General features: G+C 55.1%; 1 protein-coding gene across 1 annotated transcript; it reads right to left on the reverse strand.

The window, feature by feature from the left end:
- Nucleotides 1-571: 571 nt before the first annotated feature.
- Nucleotides 572-3,639, reverse strand: LOC102279506 (tubulin beta-2B chain). The gene is made up of 4 exons (XM_070360841.1): nucleotides 3,457-3,639; nucleotides 2,602-2,710; nucleotides 2,217-2,327; nucleotides 572-1,877 (listed from the first exon to the last, which is right to left on the reverse strand). Exons 1-4 carry the CDS (start codon nucleotides 3,511-3,513, stop codon nucleotides 817-819), a joined length of 1,338 nt encoding a protein of 445 aa, XP_070216942.1. The 5' UTR covers nucleotides 3,514-3,639; the 3' UTR covers nucleotides 572-816.
- Nucleotides 3,640-14,407: the final 10,768 nt, after the last annotated feature.

Genomic DNA, 14,407 nt, shown 5'->3' on the forward strand with positions numbered 1-14,407 from the left:
GAATGCCTGCCCTCCGGGGGAGGGAAGCGCGCAAGAGGCAGGACTGAAGACAGGCGGACTTTCCACTCTGTGCTCGGAATGTTGTGCTGTGTGCGTACAGTAACAATTCCAAGTTTTTCTCTTTTTTTTTTTTTGTAGGAAATAAAAGTAGAGTAGGATTTCTCCAAGAGAAGAGTCAGTGTGCTTTCAAGCAGGCATTTCTCAGCTAATAAACTATTTACTTAAAGGCATCTTAAGGGAATTCCCTGGCTGTCCAGTGGTTAGGACTCTGCACGTCCACTTCCACTTGGACAGGGTTCCACCCCTGCTGGGGGAATTCCCCACTAGCCCCACCTCGCAGCCAATAAAAGAAAAAGGGATCTTAAAAGTCGGATTCATTGCCCTTCCTAAATTGCTTGGTTTGATTTTATGCCTGTGGTTGGTTTGATTTTATCCTTCTGAAGCTGAAGAGTAAATTCATCTGAGCATTTACCCATCCCTTCGCTTGCTGAAGGAAGGACTCAGTAGAATGTGTTCTGAAAGTGACATTTAAATTGATAATAAAGAGGAGGAGACAGGAAAGAGGACACCGTTAGGACACAAACGTTTATGTGATTTTAGCCATTACAACAGTAGTTCAGAAAGATCTCAAACGTTACACGGATGTCATCAATATTACAAAAAGAAAAAAAAAGGGACAGGCAACAGTGAAGAGCACCAGAGAGCCCCAGCGCCCGCCGCCAGTGAGCCCAGGCGTGCTTGTCTCCTTCCGCGAGCCCCCCTCCCCGCGTCTCCTCCCGGCCTCCCTACCCGGCCTCCGCTCCGCCTCCAGCCGGCTCAGGCCTCGTCCTCGCCCTCCTCCTCCTCGAACTCGCCCTGCTCGTCGGCCGTGGCGTCCTGGTACTGCTGGTACTCGGACACCAGGTCGTTCATGTTGCTCTCGGCCTCGGTGAACTCCATCTCGTCCATGCCCTCGCCCGTGTACCAGTGCAGGAAGGCCTTGCGCCGGAACATGGCCGTGAACTGCTCCGAGATGCGCTTGAACAGCTCCTGGATGGCCGTGCTGTTGCCGATGAACGTGGCCGACATCTTCAGGCCGCGGGGCGGGATGTCGCACACGGCCGTCTTCACGTTGTTGGGGATCCACTCCACGAAGTAGCTGCTGTTCTTGTTCTGCACGTTGAGCATCTGCTCGTCCACCTCCTTCATGGACATGCGGCCCCGGAAGATGGCGGCCACGGTCAGGTAGCGGCCGTGGCGCGGGTCGCAGGCGGCCATCATGTTCTTGGAGTCGAACATCTGCTGGGTCAGCTCGGGCACCGTCAGCGCCCGGTACTGCTGGCTGCCCCGGCTGGTGAGCGGCGCGAAGCCGGGCATGAAGAAGTGCAGGCGCGGGAAGGGCACCATGTTCACGGCCAGCTTGCGCAGGTCGGCGTTGAGCTGGCCCGGGAAGCGCAGGCAGGTGGTGACCCCGCTCATGGTGGCCGACACCAGGTGGTTGAGGTCCCCGTAGGTGGGGGTGGTCAGTTTCAGGGTGCGGAAGCAGATGTCATACAGCGCCTCGTTGTCGATGCAGTAGGTCTCGTCCGTGTTCTCCACCAGCTGGTGCACGGACAGGGTGGCGTTGTAGGGCTCCACCACCGTGTCGGACACCTTGGGCGAGGGCATGACGCTGAAGGTGTTCATGATGCGGTCGGGGTACTCCTCGCGGATCTTACTAATGAGAAGGGTCCCCATCCCAGACCCCGTGCCGCCCCCCAGCGAGTGGGTCAGCTGGAAGCCCTGCAGACAGTCACAGCTCTCGGACTCCTTCCTGACCACGTCCAGGACCGAGTCCACCAGCTCGGCGCCCTCTGTGTAGTGACCCTTGGCCCAGTTGTTCCCGGCACCACTCTGGCCTGCCAGAGGGAGAGAGTCTTCATAAGTCACTGATGATTGCATTAAATTCTTTTTCACCTTAAACCCTTTACCAGAGCTCAGTGAGTCAGAGTTCAGATATGATTTCAGGTTATCATTAAAATGACCAAACATTAAAATATTTGGTCATGGACATAATTATAAATAAGGAAGGTTAGGGACCTGGCTATTAGAGGTTGAAAGACCTTTTGTTTTAGGTTATATATTAAGACAAAATGAGCACACAGCTCCATACTTTATCTAAGGTGGTCACACCCCTCCACCCTGAGCTGTCCACCATAAGTTTAGCTCCCAGGCCATCAGCCATGCCAGTCACTCACCAAACACGAAGTTGTCAGGCCTGAAGATCTGGCCGAAGGGTCCAGACCTGACGGAGTCCATGGTGCCCGGCTCCAGGTCCACCAGGATGGCCCGAGGCACATACTTGTTACCTGCGGGGACAGAGCAGGACTCAGACCTGCCCCTGGTACCAGCTTCCTTCCTTGCAGCGCTGCTTGTATCCCCAACAAAGGACACAAGACGGGATTCTAACAAGATTCTCAAAGGAGCACTCACACCCCCACCACCTCCGTTCCCTCCACCCTCCAAAAAAAAAAAAAAACCTCAGGGAAAGATAGGAATCCTACATCCGCTAAACCACCCTGCCCTGGGGCTACACTTCGGGGGTCCGTCCCTTGGGGAGGCGCGCGGGGTAAAGGCGATTACCGGTGGCCTCATTGTAGTACACATTGATTCTCTCCAGCTGCAAGTCACTGTCTCCGTGGTAACTGCCAGTGGGGTCGATGCCATGCTCATCACTGATGACTTCCCAAAACTGAGACACAGAAAAACCTGCGTTAGGCCACGCCCCACCGCCGAGAGGCCCGCGACACACAATGAAAAACTCGGTTCCGACAGCCCAGCGTCTCCGCAGCTTTAGGGCAGTCAGACCCGCACAGCGGCAGGGCTTGAATTTTGCAGGGTCACCGAGTAGAAACTGGGCGTTTCCTGGGCGAACAGCTGCTCGAGGCGGGAGGCGGGGGTCCCGGCGGGGAGGGGAGGGACTAGCAACTGGACGGCGGGCGCGTGGGGCGCCCAGCGGCGCGGGGGGGTGGGAAGGGGTCGAGGACCTGAGGGGCTGGAGGGCGGTGGTTAGATTCAAGGCACGTCCGGGGACCACGAGATGCTGGTCCTCCGCCCCTCCCCCCGCCACTCGACTAGAGTTCGAGCGAGTGAAACCGATTCTCCCGGAGTCCGGGCCCCGCCCGCAAAGTGGCGCACAGCCGCGGACACCCCGAGCGCGCTCCGGACCAGCGTGCGAGGTTTAGAGAAGAGAAGGGAGGGGCGGCCGGGGACCTAGGGGCCAGACGAGTCACAGCCTCAAGCTGCGGGGTTCCCCCCACTCCCGCCGAAAGTCGCCGCGGGCGCACGCCCGGCTCCGCAGTACAGAGCCGCGGGAAGGTCTGCACTTGGGGAGACGCAGGCCCGCTCAGGACGACGTTCGCGCCCGGAACCCCGAGGGGCGTCAGGCTGGGCCCCCGTCCCCACCCGACCCCCCCCAACCCCGGGCGCCGCGCCCACCTTGGCGCCAATCTGGTTGCCGCACTGGCCCGCCTGGATGTGCACGATCTCGCGCATGGTGCCGGCTCGCTTCTTCTGGCCCGGGTCGGCGTCTGGTCGGTCTGTCGGCCCCCCTGCACACCCACTGCGGGGTCACCGGGAACGCGCTCGGGAACCAGCCGGCTGAGAGCGCCGGCCCCGCGGGTTCGGCCTTTTATAGGAGGAGGGTGGGGCGGCCCGCTCAGGCCGCGCCCCCAGCCCGAGCCCCCCAGTCCCCTTCGCGCTAGCGCTCTCCAGGCCCCGCTGACGTAATGCTCCGGGCCCCAGAGACCGTCCAGGGGGCTGGACCACGGGCCCGCGGCCAATCGGCAGAGGCTTGCGGGCCGGGCGCGGCCTGGGGGCTGCGCGGAGCCGGGTTGGGGGCGTGTGCATTGTCTAGGACCTGGGGGGGGGGGGTGTGGAAAAGCTGGGCACCGAGAATTGGGGGTGGGTGAAGGAACCCATGGCGGGAGGGTGGAGACGCGAGGGTGACCAGCATGGCAGGCCGGGTGTGGGGGGAGAGCGGGCACCGGGTGTGTGGGGGTGGAAGGCTGGAACAGGTGGAGGGGGCGCCAGGTGCTCCGGAAAGGAGCGCGCTGTACTGGGGCGCTGGCCGGTGGTAGCGGCGGTGGCCTGGGTTTCGCTACCACCGCGGACTGCGGCTCCTCTCCCACCTTCGGCCAGAGCCCCCTGAGCCACCATCCCCGGGGAGACGGCTGCCCCTTTCCCCAATCCAACGGCGGTGCGGCGGCCGCCGAACCTCGGCCCCGGGAGGACGTCCTTGTGACAGCTTGTTGGGGCTGAAGGGCCGTGACCCTACACACTTAAGGCCCAAGGGCCCCAGGGTGCCCTCCGCCCCGCCCCCAGGATACGTGCGTCCCCTCTTTTGTCTCCGCCAAGGGCCGCTCGCTCCCTTTCTCTGTGGCTGCGGCATCCGGGGACCGGGCCACCTCGGGGCCTCCACCGCCCTGCCCGACCCTGTCCAAGAGTCCACAGCTCTCCGGCTGGTACCCAGGACCCCTCCTCCCGCGGCTTTTGTTCCTTGGGAGCCTGTGGGTTGGGTGTGGCTGGCTGGCCGCGCAGGGTGGACGGTCCAGCGATCAGAAGAGGGTGGGGTTCGGAGGCGGGGCTGCGGCAGAACAAAGAGCTGGAAAACGTGTGGGCCACCTCCCACGACCGAGCGTTTGACAGTCACCCTGGGTTCCGTTCATCTTTTGTCCACTAAGGGGACGGGTCCCCAGGGAGATCGCCCCCTGCCCCACCGCTGACATTCTCATCATCCACCAGGCGCCGGAAGCCGAGGCGGCCACGAGGTCCCCAATCTTGGTGCTGCCCATGCGGGCGAGGGGCCCGCCTGGAGACTGCAGCACGGGCGGGCGGGGGCCGCGCGCGACCCTGACGGTCCATGGCGCGAGTGCGCGGACGCGGCCCCGACACGCCTTCAAACCTACAATTTCTAGAGAGTCCAAGAAGGAGCAGATCTCTTTGTTACTTTTCGTGTGTGTGTGTGTGTGTGTGTGTGTGTGTGTGTAAGTGTAAGAGAGAGCGCGCTGGAACCTGGTCCCCGCAATTCCGTGGGCGAAGCTTCCTGTCCCCCACCCCGACCCTTGACGGGTCGTCTGCAAGGTGACGTGACCCCTTTTCATCCTCAGGCCAGAGGGGTCGAATGACCCGGGTTCCCCCTGCGGAGCGCAGCCCGCAGCTGTCGAGTGAGACCCGCCCCCCCCCCGCCCCCCAAGTATCAGCAAGCTGTCATCGCCTCCCTTCCCGCTGCGGGCGGAAGGGGGGCTTTCAGCCCAATTCCAGCGCACAAAGAGAGACAGAGAGAACAAAAGCTAGGTGCCCCCAGACACCCCCAGCTCGGGATGGCGGTCCCCAGACGCGGCTGCCGGAGTCCGGGTGGGGAGGGGCCGGCCGAGGGGCAGAGCGGCAGAAGGTCGCCCACGTGCCCGCTTGCGGGGCTCCAAGGACCGAGTCCTGACCCCGAGTTAGCGCTAGTCCTCTCCTGCAGATGCAAAAGCGTCCAGGGAAAAGGATGCCCCAGGTCACGCCCCAAGTCAGAGTCGGCTCAGGCCCAGCCCTCAGGAAAGGGATCGTGTCCAGGCAGAAAGGGCTGTGGTGGACCCGGGGTGACGGCTCGGGCGGGACCGAACCGCGCGGGAAGGAGGCAAGCGAGGGCCACACCCGCGCAGCCAGAGCAGAAGCGCCGGCTGGGTTCCAGCCGGCCGGGGCAGAGCGCCCCCGCCCGCCGGGATCCGCCCCTCGCCCCGCGGCTGAGCCGGGTCGGCCCCTGTCTCACGGCCAGGTCTCCGCGGAGGGACCGGGGTGGACTCTCGTGTCCAAGAAGATATGGGGAAAACGCCCTTTCCCCGGGCTTTCTCTCAGGAACGGGGCTTAGGACGGGGTGAGGCTGGAACTCGTCCTTCGGAAAGCCCGACGCCCTCGGGGACGCAGCATTTCAGGCCCCAGAACCGCTTTCCTCTCCTTCCGTTTGCCGGGCACCGTCCGGCGCCCCCGCCTCCACTGAGCTGCCAGCCTCGTTGGCCGCTCCACGCCCCCTCCTCAATTTGGAAGCATGATACTGCATATCTTAATTTTCCCAAGGAGCTGGTTTTGCGTGGCAAGGGTGAGTCTTGAAGCCAGCCCGCCCTCCCCTGAAGCTTTCAGTTTGTCTGCCAACCCCTGTCACCTTTATTGGGGTAGTTGCCAGAGAAGAGGCTGGCGAGGGGCTTTCAAAGCAAAAAAAAAAAAAAATTCATCTCAGTTCCCTCTCCCAACATCACAGCATTTCTTTCTGCCTGTTTATTACACACAATTCCTCTCCATCTGGGTCACTGTGTATCAGACGTGAAGGTGTTAGAGCAATATATTTTACCGTCCTTTACATGCTATTAATTTAAATAATGCATTAACATTTCTAAATTGTCCCCTCCCTCGACCGTTGTAGAAATAACACTGTAAAATAAAATCCAACCTTTATTTTAGGCATAACATTCTGTGGCCGAGGCGAGTAAGATACCCCTTAAACTACTAAAATTCTATTTGCTCTCACACTTTTCAGAGTATTTTCAAGGACAAATTCTCAAGTGATTTTGCATTCATCTGTAACACAGAGAGTCATTGTGTTAATTAACTGAAGAAGTCTGATTGGGAGGGAGCATTGCATAGCCGAATGAGTAGTGAATTGTTACAGCATTATTTTCTTAAACCAAGGTGTGTGCTTTTGCATAGACTGAAATTGCAAGGCTTAGAGCTTTCCGGTTTTCCCACTGCCTGCCTGCATTCACTACTTAACACCCAGCTCGCGGCGCGGGTAGCCTGACAGACGACTCTGCAGTCGAGATGCCCGCGGTTTCCTGGGCAACCGACACTTAGCCAATGAATGAAGAGGAATTGAAAGAAAGAGACTGCAAATCCATCATTATTTCCTTTTTCCACTCGTCTCAATGCGCTCCAGCTAGAAATATTGGAAAGCTACCAGCCCTAACATTTATGTAAAGGAGTCAATGGCCACAGAACCGGGACTAGGAAGGGGTCCAGCCATTCACTGTGACTGGGGGTGGGGGGCTCCTGGGACCCGCCAGGACGGGGGCTTTCTCGGCTGTCACTGCCCCTGTGAATGGCCCCCTTTCCTCCCCTCATGGGAAGCCACCGCTCCCGCAGGGCCGCCCCAGGCCCTCTAATCAAAGGAGGGTGGGAGGCTCGGAGCCTCGTCTTCCGCGGCCGTGGGGCCCTGAGGGAGCAGTCGGCCCAGGTAACAAAGGATGGGACCGAGCCGGACGCCGCTGAGGCCGGGAGTGCGGGTGGGGGAGGGGCGGCGACCTTTCGTTTTGTTCCTCCGTCCAGCCGGCGGTTTCCCACGACCGGCCTCGGAACTGGGGTGAAAGTGGCCTCAGGCCAGCCTGAGAGCGCTGGGCTCTTCGCGCAGAGCGTTGCCTTCTTTGTCCTGCAGGTCGGCAGAGGGAGTCCACGCACTCCGGACCCCGCGCCCTTTTAGGCACGTCCCCTCCCCCACTCCGTCGGAGCCCCTAAGTAAGATTCGCCGGCTGGGGGAGGGCAGGCCAGAGGATGCGGACTCTGTGAATCCTTGGTGAAGCACAGCTCGTGACCGAGCCAGATTGTGCGGAAAAGGCAAGCAGAGGGTAGAAAAGACCCTTGAATGGGAGCCTTCCGGAATACTAAGACCGGCAGGTGCAATCCATGAAGTCACAAAGGTAGAAATAAATATATGAAATGAATGCTACACTCAGGAATGTATGGGGGTGCATTTTAAGCTTCAGTGCGGTCGCTGTAGTAGTGTGATATTAATGTGATTGCGCGGCTGCCCCCTCCCAGTAGAAACCGGTCCTCCAGCCACTGGGCACATGGAGATCCAGGCAGCTCACCACTTCTCTTCTAGATCTGCCCAGACCTTTGCCTGCCACTTAAATAAAATGAAAACCTGTGTATTCAGATAGACAGAGGCGCACAAGTCCACAGAGTGTCTGTGACTGTCTACCCTTTGCCTCTGGCATTTAGATGTCTGGTCACCATGAACCATTAACCTGGTCACTGATGTCTTCACTGCAGAAGCAGGTCACCCTCTGAGCAGGGACTCTTGGCTTGACCTGCCCAGCCTTCTTGTCACTGGCCACTGCACATTCAAGGTCCATTTTCAAGAAAATAATTCCTTAAGAGAACCTCAGGGAGAATTTCACTCTTCCCAAGTAATCTCTACAGAGACAATTTATCAAGACATTTGGTTTCTCACATATACTCAGAAGAACTGAAAGAATTTTGTAGAGATCTTTGCACACTCAGGTCCATAGCGGCATTATTTACAATAGCCCAACGTAGAAGCAACCTGAGTGTCCAGTGATAGACGGATGTATTAACACATCCATCCACATGTGTGGTCCACACACACGCACGGAGTACTATTCAGCCTTTAAAAGGAAGGATGTTTTGACACCAGCTGGAATGCGGACGAACCTTGAGGATACTGTGCTTGGTGAAATAAGCCCGTGGTGAGAAGACAAAAATTGTATGATCTAACATATACAAGGCACCGAGAGTAGTCAAGTTTGCTGAGGCAGAGAGGGTGAGGGGGCTGCCCAGGGCCTAGGGGAGGGGATGGGGATCGAGTATTTATTGAGGACAGACTTTCAGTTTTGCAAGATGAAAAGAGGCCCGGAGAGGCCTGCGGCGGCGGCTGTACCACAGTGTGAATGTCTTAATGCCAACGAGATGCGATTGTAAAAACAATCGAGAGCGCAAATGTCATGCTTGTGTGCATTTTACCACAATTAAAAATAGTTTATTACTCTCTGTGAAATATGTAGAGGCATTTTTTTGTCTTGATGCTAATATGGTGCCCCAAGTTTCTCAGTGGTGGATAGATGGATGGATAGGTGACAGGCACAGAGACAGTAGACAGATATTTTAAATACGAATGTCAATTTCATCGTCTATTGCGCCTTACTCTGCACCAAAGGGTCAGAGGCATCTCAGCACTGATTGGCTGATGGCTCTCCTTGTTCTTACGTCTCCACCGATGCCCTGTGGTTCAGTCTCTGGTCCAAATTCTTAACACAGCACTGAGGCCACTCCAACCCAGGAGGTCTACCTTCCCAGTGTTACCCGCCCCCTTCTGCCGCCACAGTGCGTCCCAGGAGACTTGAACCTGCCCACCCAGCTCCTTTTCAGGGTGTGTTCTCCAGTCTCTGAGTGTCCGTCTGCTCCGTTGACTGGAGAAGCCTCTCCTCTTCTTTACTGGTGACATTTCCATGGTTCTTCCTGCTGCAATGCAACTGCCTGCGACCCTCCCCACCCCCACCCCAGCAGGTCACCTGGAACAATGAGTTGGTGAGGCTCTGCTCCCAGAGGCTTCTTCTCTGGTTAGCGTCGGGCTCACATTTATTACCTAAAAGCAGTGATCGTCCCGCTCGTTCATCGTACACCTCTACCCATTAAAAAAGAGTTGAGGATACACGCCCAGCATGTACTCAGTCGTTTCAGTCGTGTCCGACTCTTTGTGACGCTATGGACTGTAGCCCATCAGGCTCCTCTGTCTGTTGGGATTTCCCAGGCAAGAATACTGAAGTGGGTAGCCATTCCCTTCTCTAGGAAATCTTCCTGACCCTTTTATGTCTCCTGCGTTGGCAGGCAGATTCTTTACCGCTAGCACCATCTGGGAAGCCCCACAACCCCAACATATTTATTATTTATTTATGCCCAAGGTATTTATCCATAAATTGTATACATTTATTTTTACAAGCCAGTATCTCGAGGTACCATATTATCCTGAGTGACATCAGAAGGTAGTCAACATTTCAAATACACTATTGTCTAACTTCTAATTTTATTTTGGCCAACATCAGACTTGGGCTACTCATGGTTTTCTTACCTGTCAATGGGCTTGACTAAGAGCCCGGTCCCACCACTTCATGGGAAATAGATGGGGAAACAGTGTCAGACTTTATTTTTCTGGGCTCCAAAATCACTGCAGATGGTGACTGCAGCCATGAAATTAAAAGACACTTACTCCTTGGAAGGAAAGTTATGACCAACCTAGATAGCATGTTCAAAAGCAGAGACATTACTTTGCCAACAAAGGTTCGTCTAGTCAAGGCTATGGTTTTTCCTGTGGTCATGTATGGATGTGAGAGTTGGACTGTGAAGAAGGCTGAGCACTGAAGAATTGATGCTTTTGAACTGTGGTGTTGGAGAAGACTCTTGAGAGTCCCTTGGACTGCAAGGAGATCCAACCAGTCCATTCTGAAGGAGATCAGCCCTGGGATTTCTTTGGAAGGAATGATGCTAAAGCTGAAACTCCAGTACTTTGGCCACCTCATGTGAAGAGTTGACTCATTGGAAAAGACTCTGATGCTGGGAGGGATTGGGGGCAAGAGGAGAAGGGTACGACAGAGGATGAGATGGCTGGATGGCATCACTGACTCGATGGACGTGAGTCTGAGTGAACTCCGGGAGTTGGTGATGGACAGGGAGGCCTGGCGTGCTGCGATTCATGGGGTCGCAAAGAATCGGACACGACTGAGCGACTGATCTGATCTGATCTGAAGAGCTTATGGAAGGAGTAGAGTCTAAGCTCTGCCATCTCCTTATTTTTCATGTGTTTGCATCGCTAATATCTTCACTTTGCAGTTTCTTTTCTGTAGTGTTTTAAGCCCAGCTGTGAGGATCAGTGGAGCAAAATCTAGGTAACGTGGTGGCCAACCCACCAACCCTTCCTCCTCTCCAGGGAATGATTCACAACAGGTGGCCACAACGCACAGCATCCTGTGAGGCCCCAGCATCACTGGGAATATTAACTGTTTAAAACATCAACTATTATATTAATTTCTTAATTTTTATGGTAGGGCTTCCCCTGTGGCCCAGTGGTAAAGAATCCACCTGCAATGCAGGAGCCACAGGAGATGCAGGTTCGATCCCCGGGAAGGGTATGGCAACCCACTGGAGGATTCTTGTCTGGAGAATCCCATGGATGGAGGAGCTATAGGAAGTAAGTATAAATAGGAATTCTCACAGTTTCTTCCCACACTGCAATGGCTGCTTTGCCGGCCCCACCTCCAGACTAGATTTCTGCGTGAGGATGGGGTTCATTCCATTGAGGCCTCTGTTTCCTGCTGGTTTTTGACCCCTTGATGGCAGGAACCATGTCTTATTAGCCTTTATATCTCCCACATTGCTGGAAATTAAGTGCAGGCAAACAATAAATATTCCTCTAGTAAATAAAATATCTCAAATATACAGCAACCAGAGAACTGAGCTATTTCCAACACACGCAGAAGAAGCAGGTCAGAAACAGAAAGAGACCAGGTCATTTATAAAGGTGGAAAAAATCAGTTATCCAGACGATTATAAGCAACAGTCAATGCTAGAACATGATAGAACAATTCCTATAAAATTTTTGAGGAAAATATGCCTTAATATTTGCATGCCCAGTTACATTTGCTTTTAATTTTAAAGGTAATAGGTATTATAAAAGAACTGAGGAAATGTAGCTTCTGCGAGTCATTTTGGAAAGAAAAAAAGAAAAAGCATCTCAGAGAATGTAGAGCTAGATCTTGGAAAGGTTGGCTGTTTGACAGCACGTGACCTAAAGATAAGGGTCCCTCTGAACACAGCCCAGAGACAGACACAGAGTCCTTCAGCTGGTCCTTCGTGAAGGATGCTGGAAATGCTTTTCTAAGACGCTGGCCAAGGACCTGAGGCTGCCAGATCGTCATCAAGTTCCCTGAAATTTGAATTATTACCTCCTTACAGGGAATTGGTTGTTTGCCAGTTTATTCTGGAAGCTTCTCTGCTACAAAGAGTAGAAGATTTCAAATGATGGAACAACAGATGCACAGACGTTTAAAAATGTCCCGTGAAAATATAAAATTCTCAACAAACCGTAAGATTTCAGGCAGAAGCCAAAGCAACAAAGGCAATGTTAGAAGTCAGGATGCAAAGTAAGAGTGTGCCTGAGGAGGTGAGGGGGCTTCAAGACACACTGTCGGGGGCTTGAAGAGAGGAACCAGACTGCAGTAGAAAATCCGCTTCTTTCTTTGATGACGAAGGATAAATAAATGCCATGGAAAGAAACAGGACAAGCTTCCGGGAAGCCAAAACTCTATGGAAATATCACGTGTTTTATAAGGAATTCTGTAAAAACCCACAGAGGCAGAAAGAAAAATTTTAAAAAGCTGTAATAAAACTAAATTAGTAAACAAAAGATGAGGTCTAAACTCCATCAGGCTTATGAGGAAGAAGACCAGATTTAAGAGGATCGTGGAGGAGTGATGGAGGAATTAGGAACGCTCTGAGCTCCGTGAACTAACAAAACTATGCAGAAACCCTTAGAAAGATGTTTGAGGTGCCTTGCTCACAGACAGAAGGAAATCGAAGTTTTGAATCATTGCATTTGCAGGTGGCGCGGAGGCCAGGCCCTGCAGCAACAGTATTTTAAAGAAAGCGGAGGAAGATGCAGGGTTCACAGACACACGGCTGCTAAATCCTTTGTTTCCAACGTAAGCTGAGGGCTGAGAGGTCAGTTGGGCATGACATTTACCCTAAAATTTCTGCTGGGCTTGCAGCACAAAGCGAGACCTGTGATGACCCCTCTCTTGAGATACAGGGTTCTGGAAAAGCAGCTGATCCACAATGCGCATAAATAGGAAAAGAAACCCAGAAGCCTCCAGCTGCAGAGGAAGTGAAAGCTCGGGGGCAGAAGAAGGAAGATACCCTGAGTGCAGGATGGCAGCAGAGACGGCTCACAAAACCCCAGGCTGTCCCCTGGGGGCGCGTGACAGCTGGCCCGCTGTGCTCACCGGGGAGGAGGGTGACATATGCCAGGCTGGGACAGAAACCAAGGCAGCCAAACCCGCGGCTTCTCCATGCTGCTCTGCTCACACCACAGGACGCAGTACCCATGGCTCTGGGTTTCTCTTCTTTAGGGAAGAGATAGGCTCCAGTGATCTGTGGACAGGCCAGGGGGATAAATGAGGTTTCTGGGAAGAAATCTGCCTAGGCCGCAGGCTCCAGGAGCTGTCATCAGTAAATACAGAGACCTCATCCTTCCGGCAATGACGAACGTCCCGGGTGATGCTGGTCTGAGAACTCGGTCTTTAGGGAGGACGACCGAGGGTGCCCACAGGGCCTGCTTCGACACTACCTCGCAGAGGGTGGGCTCTGGGCCTCTTCATTCTCTCCCACCCCTCGCTCCCGCTGGGCTCCCCTCCAGGCCTGGGGGACACTGCCTCCTCCTAGCATGCTCACACGTGGTGGGATGCCCTGCAGAGAGCCCCTCTCCAGACTCCTAGGCCCTCTGCACTCTGCTCTGACCTCAGTGACCTCCCTGCTGTCCTCCCACCCCGGAGCGGGGGACTGTTTGCCGCCACCTTTTGCAAGATTCGGGAAGGTCTTCAGGCTCCAGAGCTGAGCCTTGGCGACCCCCGGGACGGCTCTCAGGCCTCTCCCTGACCCGGCTCCTGACAGTGAACGGGCCATTGGTTGGACTCCACTTCTTGTTCTCTTATACTGACTCTTGTTTACCCAGGCTGAGCCCCAGACAGAGGAGACCCTACAGATGCAGCTGCCCACAGCATTACCTGCTTTATTTTGTTACTGTAATCTGAGTAAATTATTTTAAACGTTAATGAAAATATGATGAAAATGACCTACCCTTAAAAAATATTTGTAAAGTTTAAAAAAGTTGTCAAGGTACTTTAAGATGGAAAAGGAAAAAACCTCGCTGTAATTTGAAGTGCAGGACTTCTCTGATGGCTCAGTGGTAAAGAATTTGCCTGCCAAGCAGGAGCCACGGGAGACTCGAGTTCGATCCCTGGGTCAGCAAGATCCCCTGGAGGACGGCATGGCAAGCCACTCCAGTATCCTTGCCTGGAGAATCCCATGGACAGAGGAGCCTGGTGGGCTACAGTCCATGGGGTCGCAAAGGGTCGGACATGACTGAGCTACTGAACAACGAATCTGAAGTGCGGCGAGGTGGTGTCCACCACCTGCCTCTGCATGGCAGTGATTCCCTTGGTCAGGAATCAGATGGTCCAGAACGGCCGCAGGGGCCTGACCTTTTGTCCTCGTCCCTGTCTTCATCCTGGACACTGAGGGAAATCGGGCGTGTGCCCGAGCGGGGCAGGCCCGCTGTCCTCATGATCAGAAGGACCCAGAGAGAGGGGGTCCTGTCACAGCGGAGGGCGAGGGTGAGGAAACAGAGCTCGCTTCCCAAAGCTTCCCTGGTGCTGGCCTTTCCCCGGGCCCCAGGCCCTCCCCAGGACAGCAGGTGGGCCCCGCGGGGGCCTCCTCGGGGCCCTTGGAAGTGTGATCTTCCAGCCAGCACAGCTCGCATCATCCTTCAGGGTGGTGTGAGAGCCCACCGAGTTCACCCAGCAAACGTCTGCTGTGTCGGGCGCTGTTCTAGGCCCAGAAAGACAAG

This window comes from Bos mutus, chromosome 23, assembly GCF_027580195.1.
Source record: "Bos mutus isolate GX-2022 chromosome 23, NWIPB_WYAK_1.1, whole genome shotgun sequence".
NCBI classification, from domain to species: Eukaryota; Metazoa; Chordata; class Mammalia; order Artiodactyla; family Bovidae; genus Bos; species Bos mutus.

What these genes read in the sequence shown, in the direction of transcription:
- LOC102279506 (XM_070360841.1), bottom strand. Translation starts at nt 3,513, where the DNA reads ATGCGCGAGATCGTGCACATCCAGGCGGGCCAGTGCGGCAACCAGATT. An exon ending in GCAACCAGATTGGCGCCAAG is followed by an intron (nt 2,711 to 3,456) that starts GTGGGCGCGGCG and finishes TCTGTGTCTCAG; the next exon opens with TTTTGGGAAGTCATCAGTGA. An exon ending in GTACTACAATGAGGCCACCG is followed by an intron (nt 2,328 to 2,601) that starts GTAATCGCCTTT and finishes CTGTCCCCGCAG; the next exon opens with GTAACAAGTATGTGCCTCGG.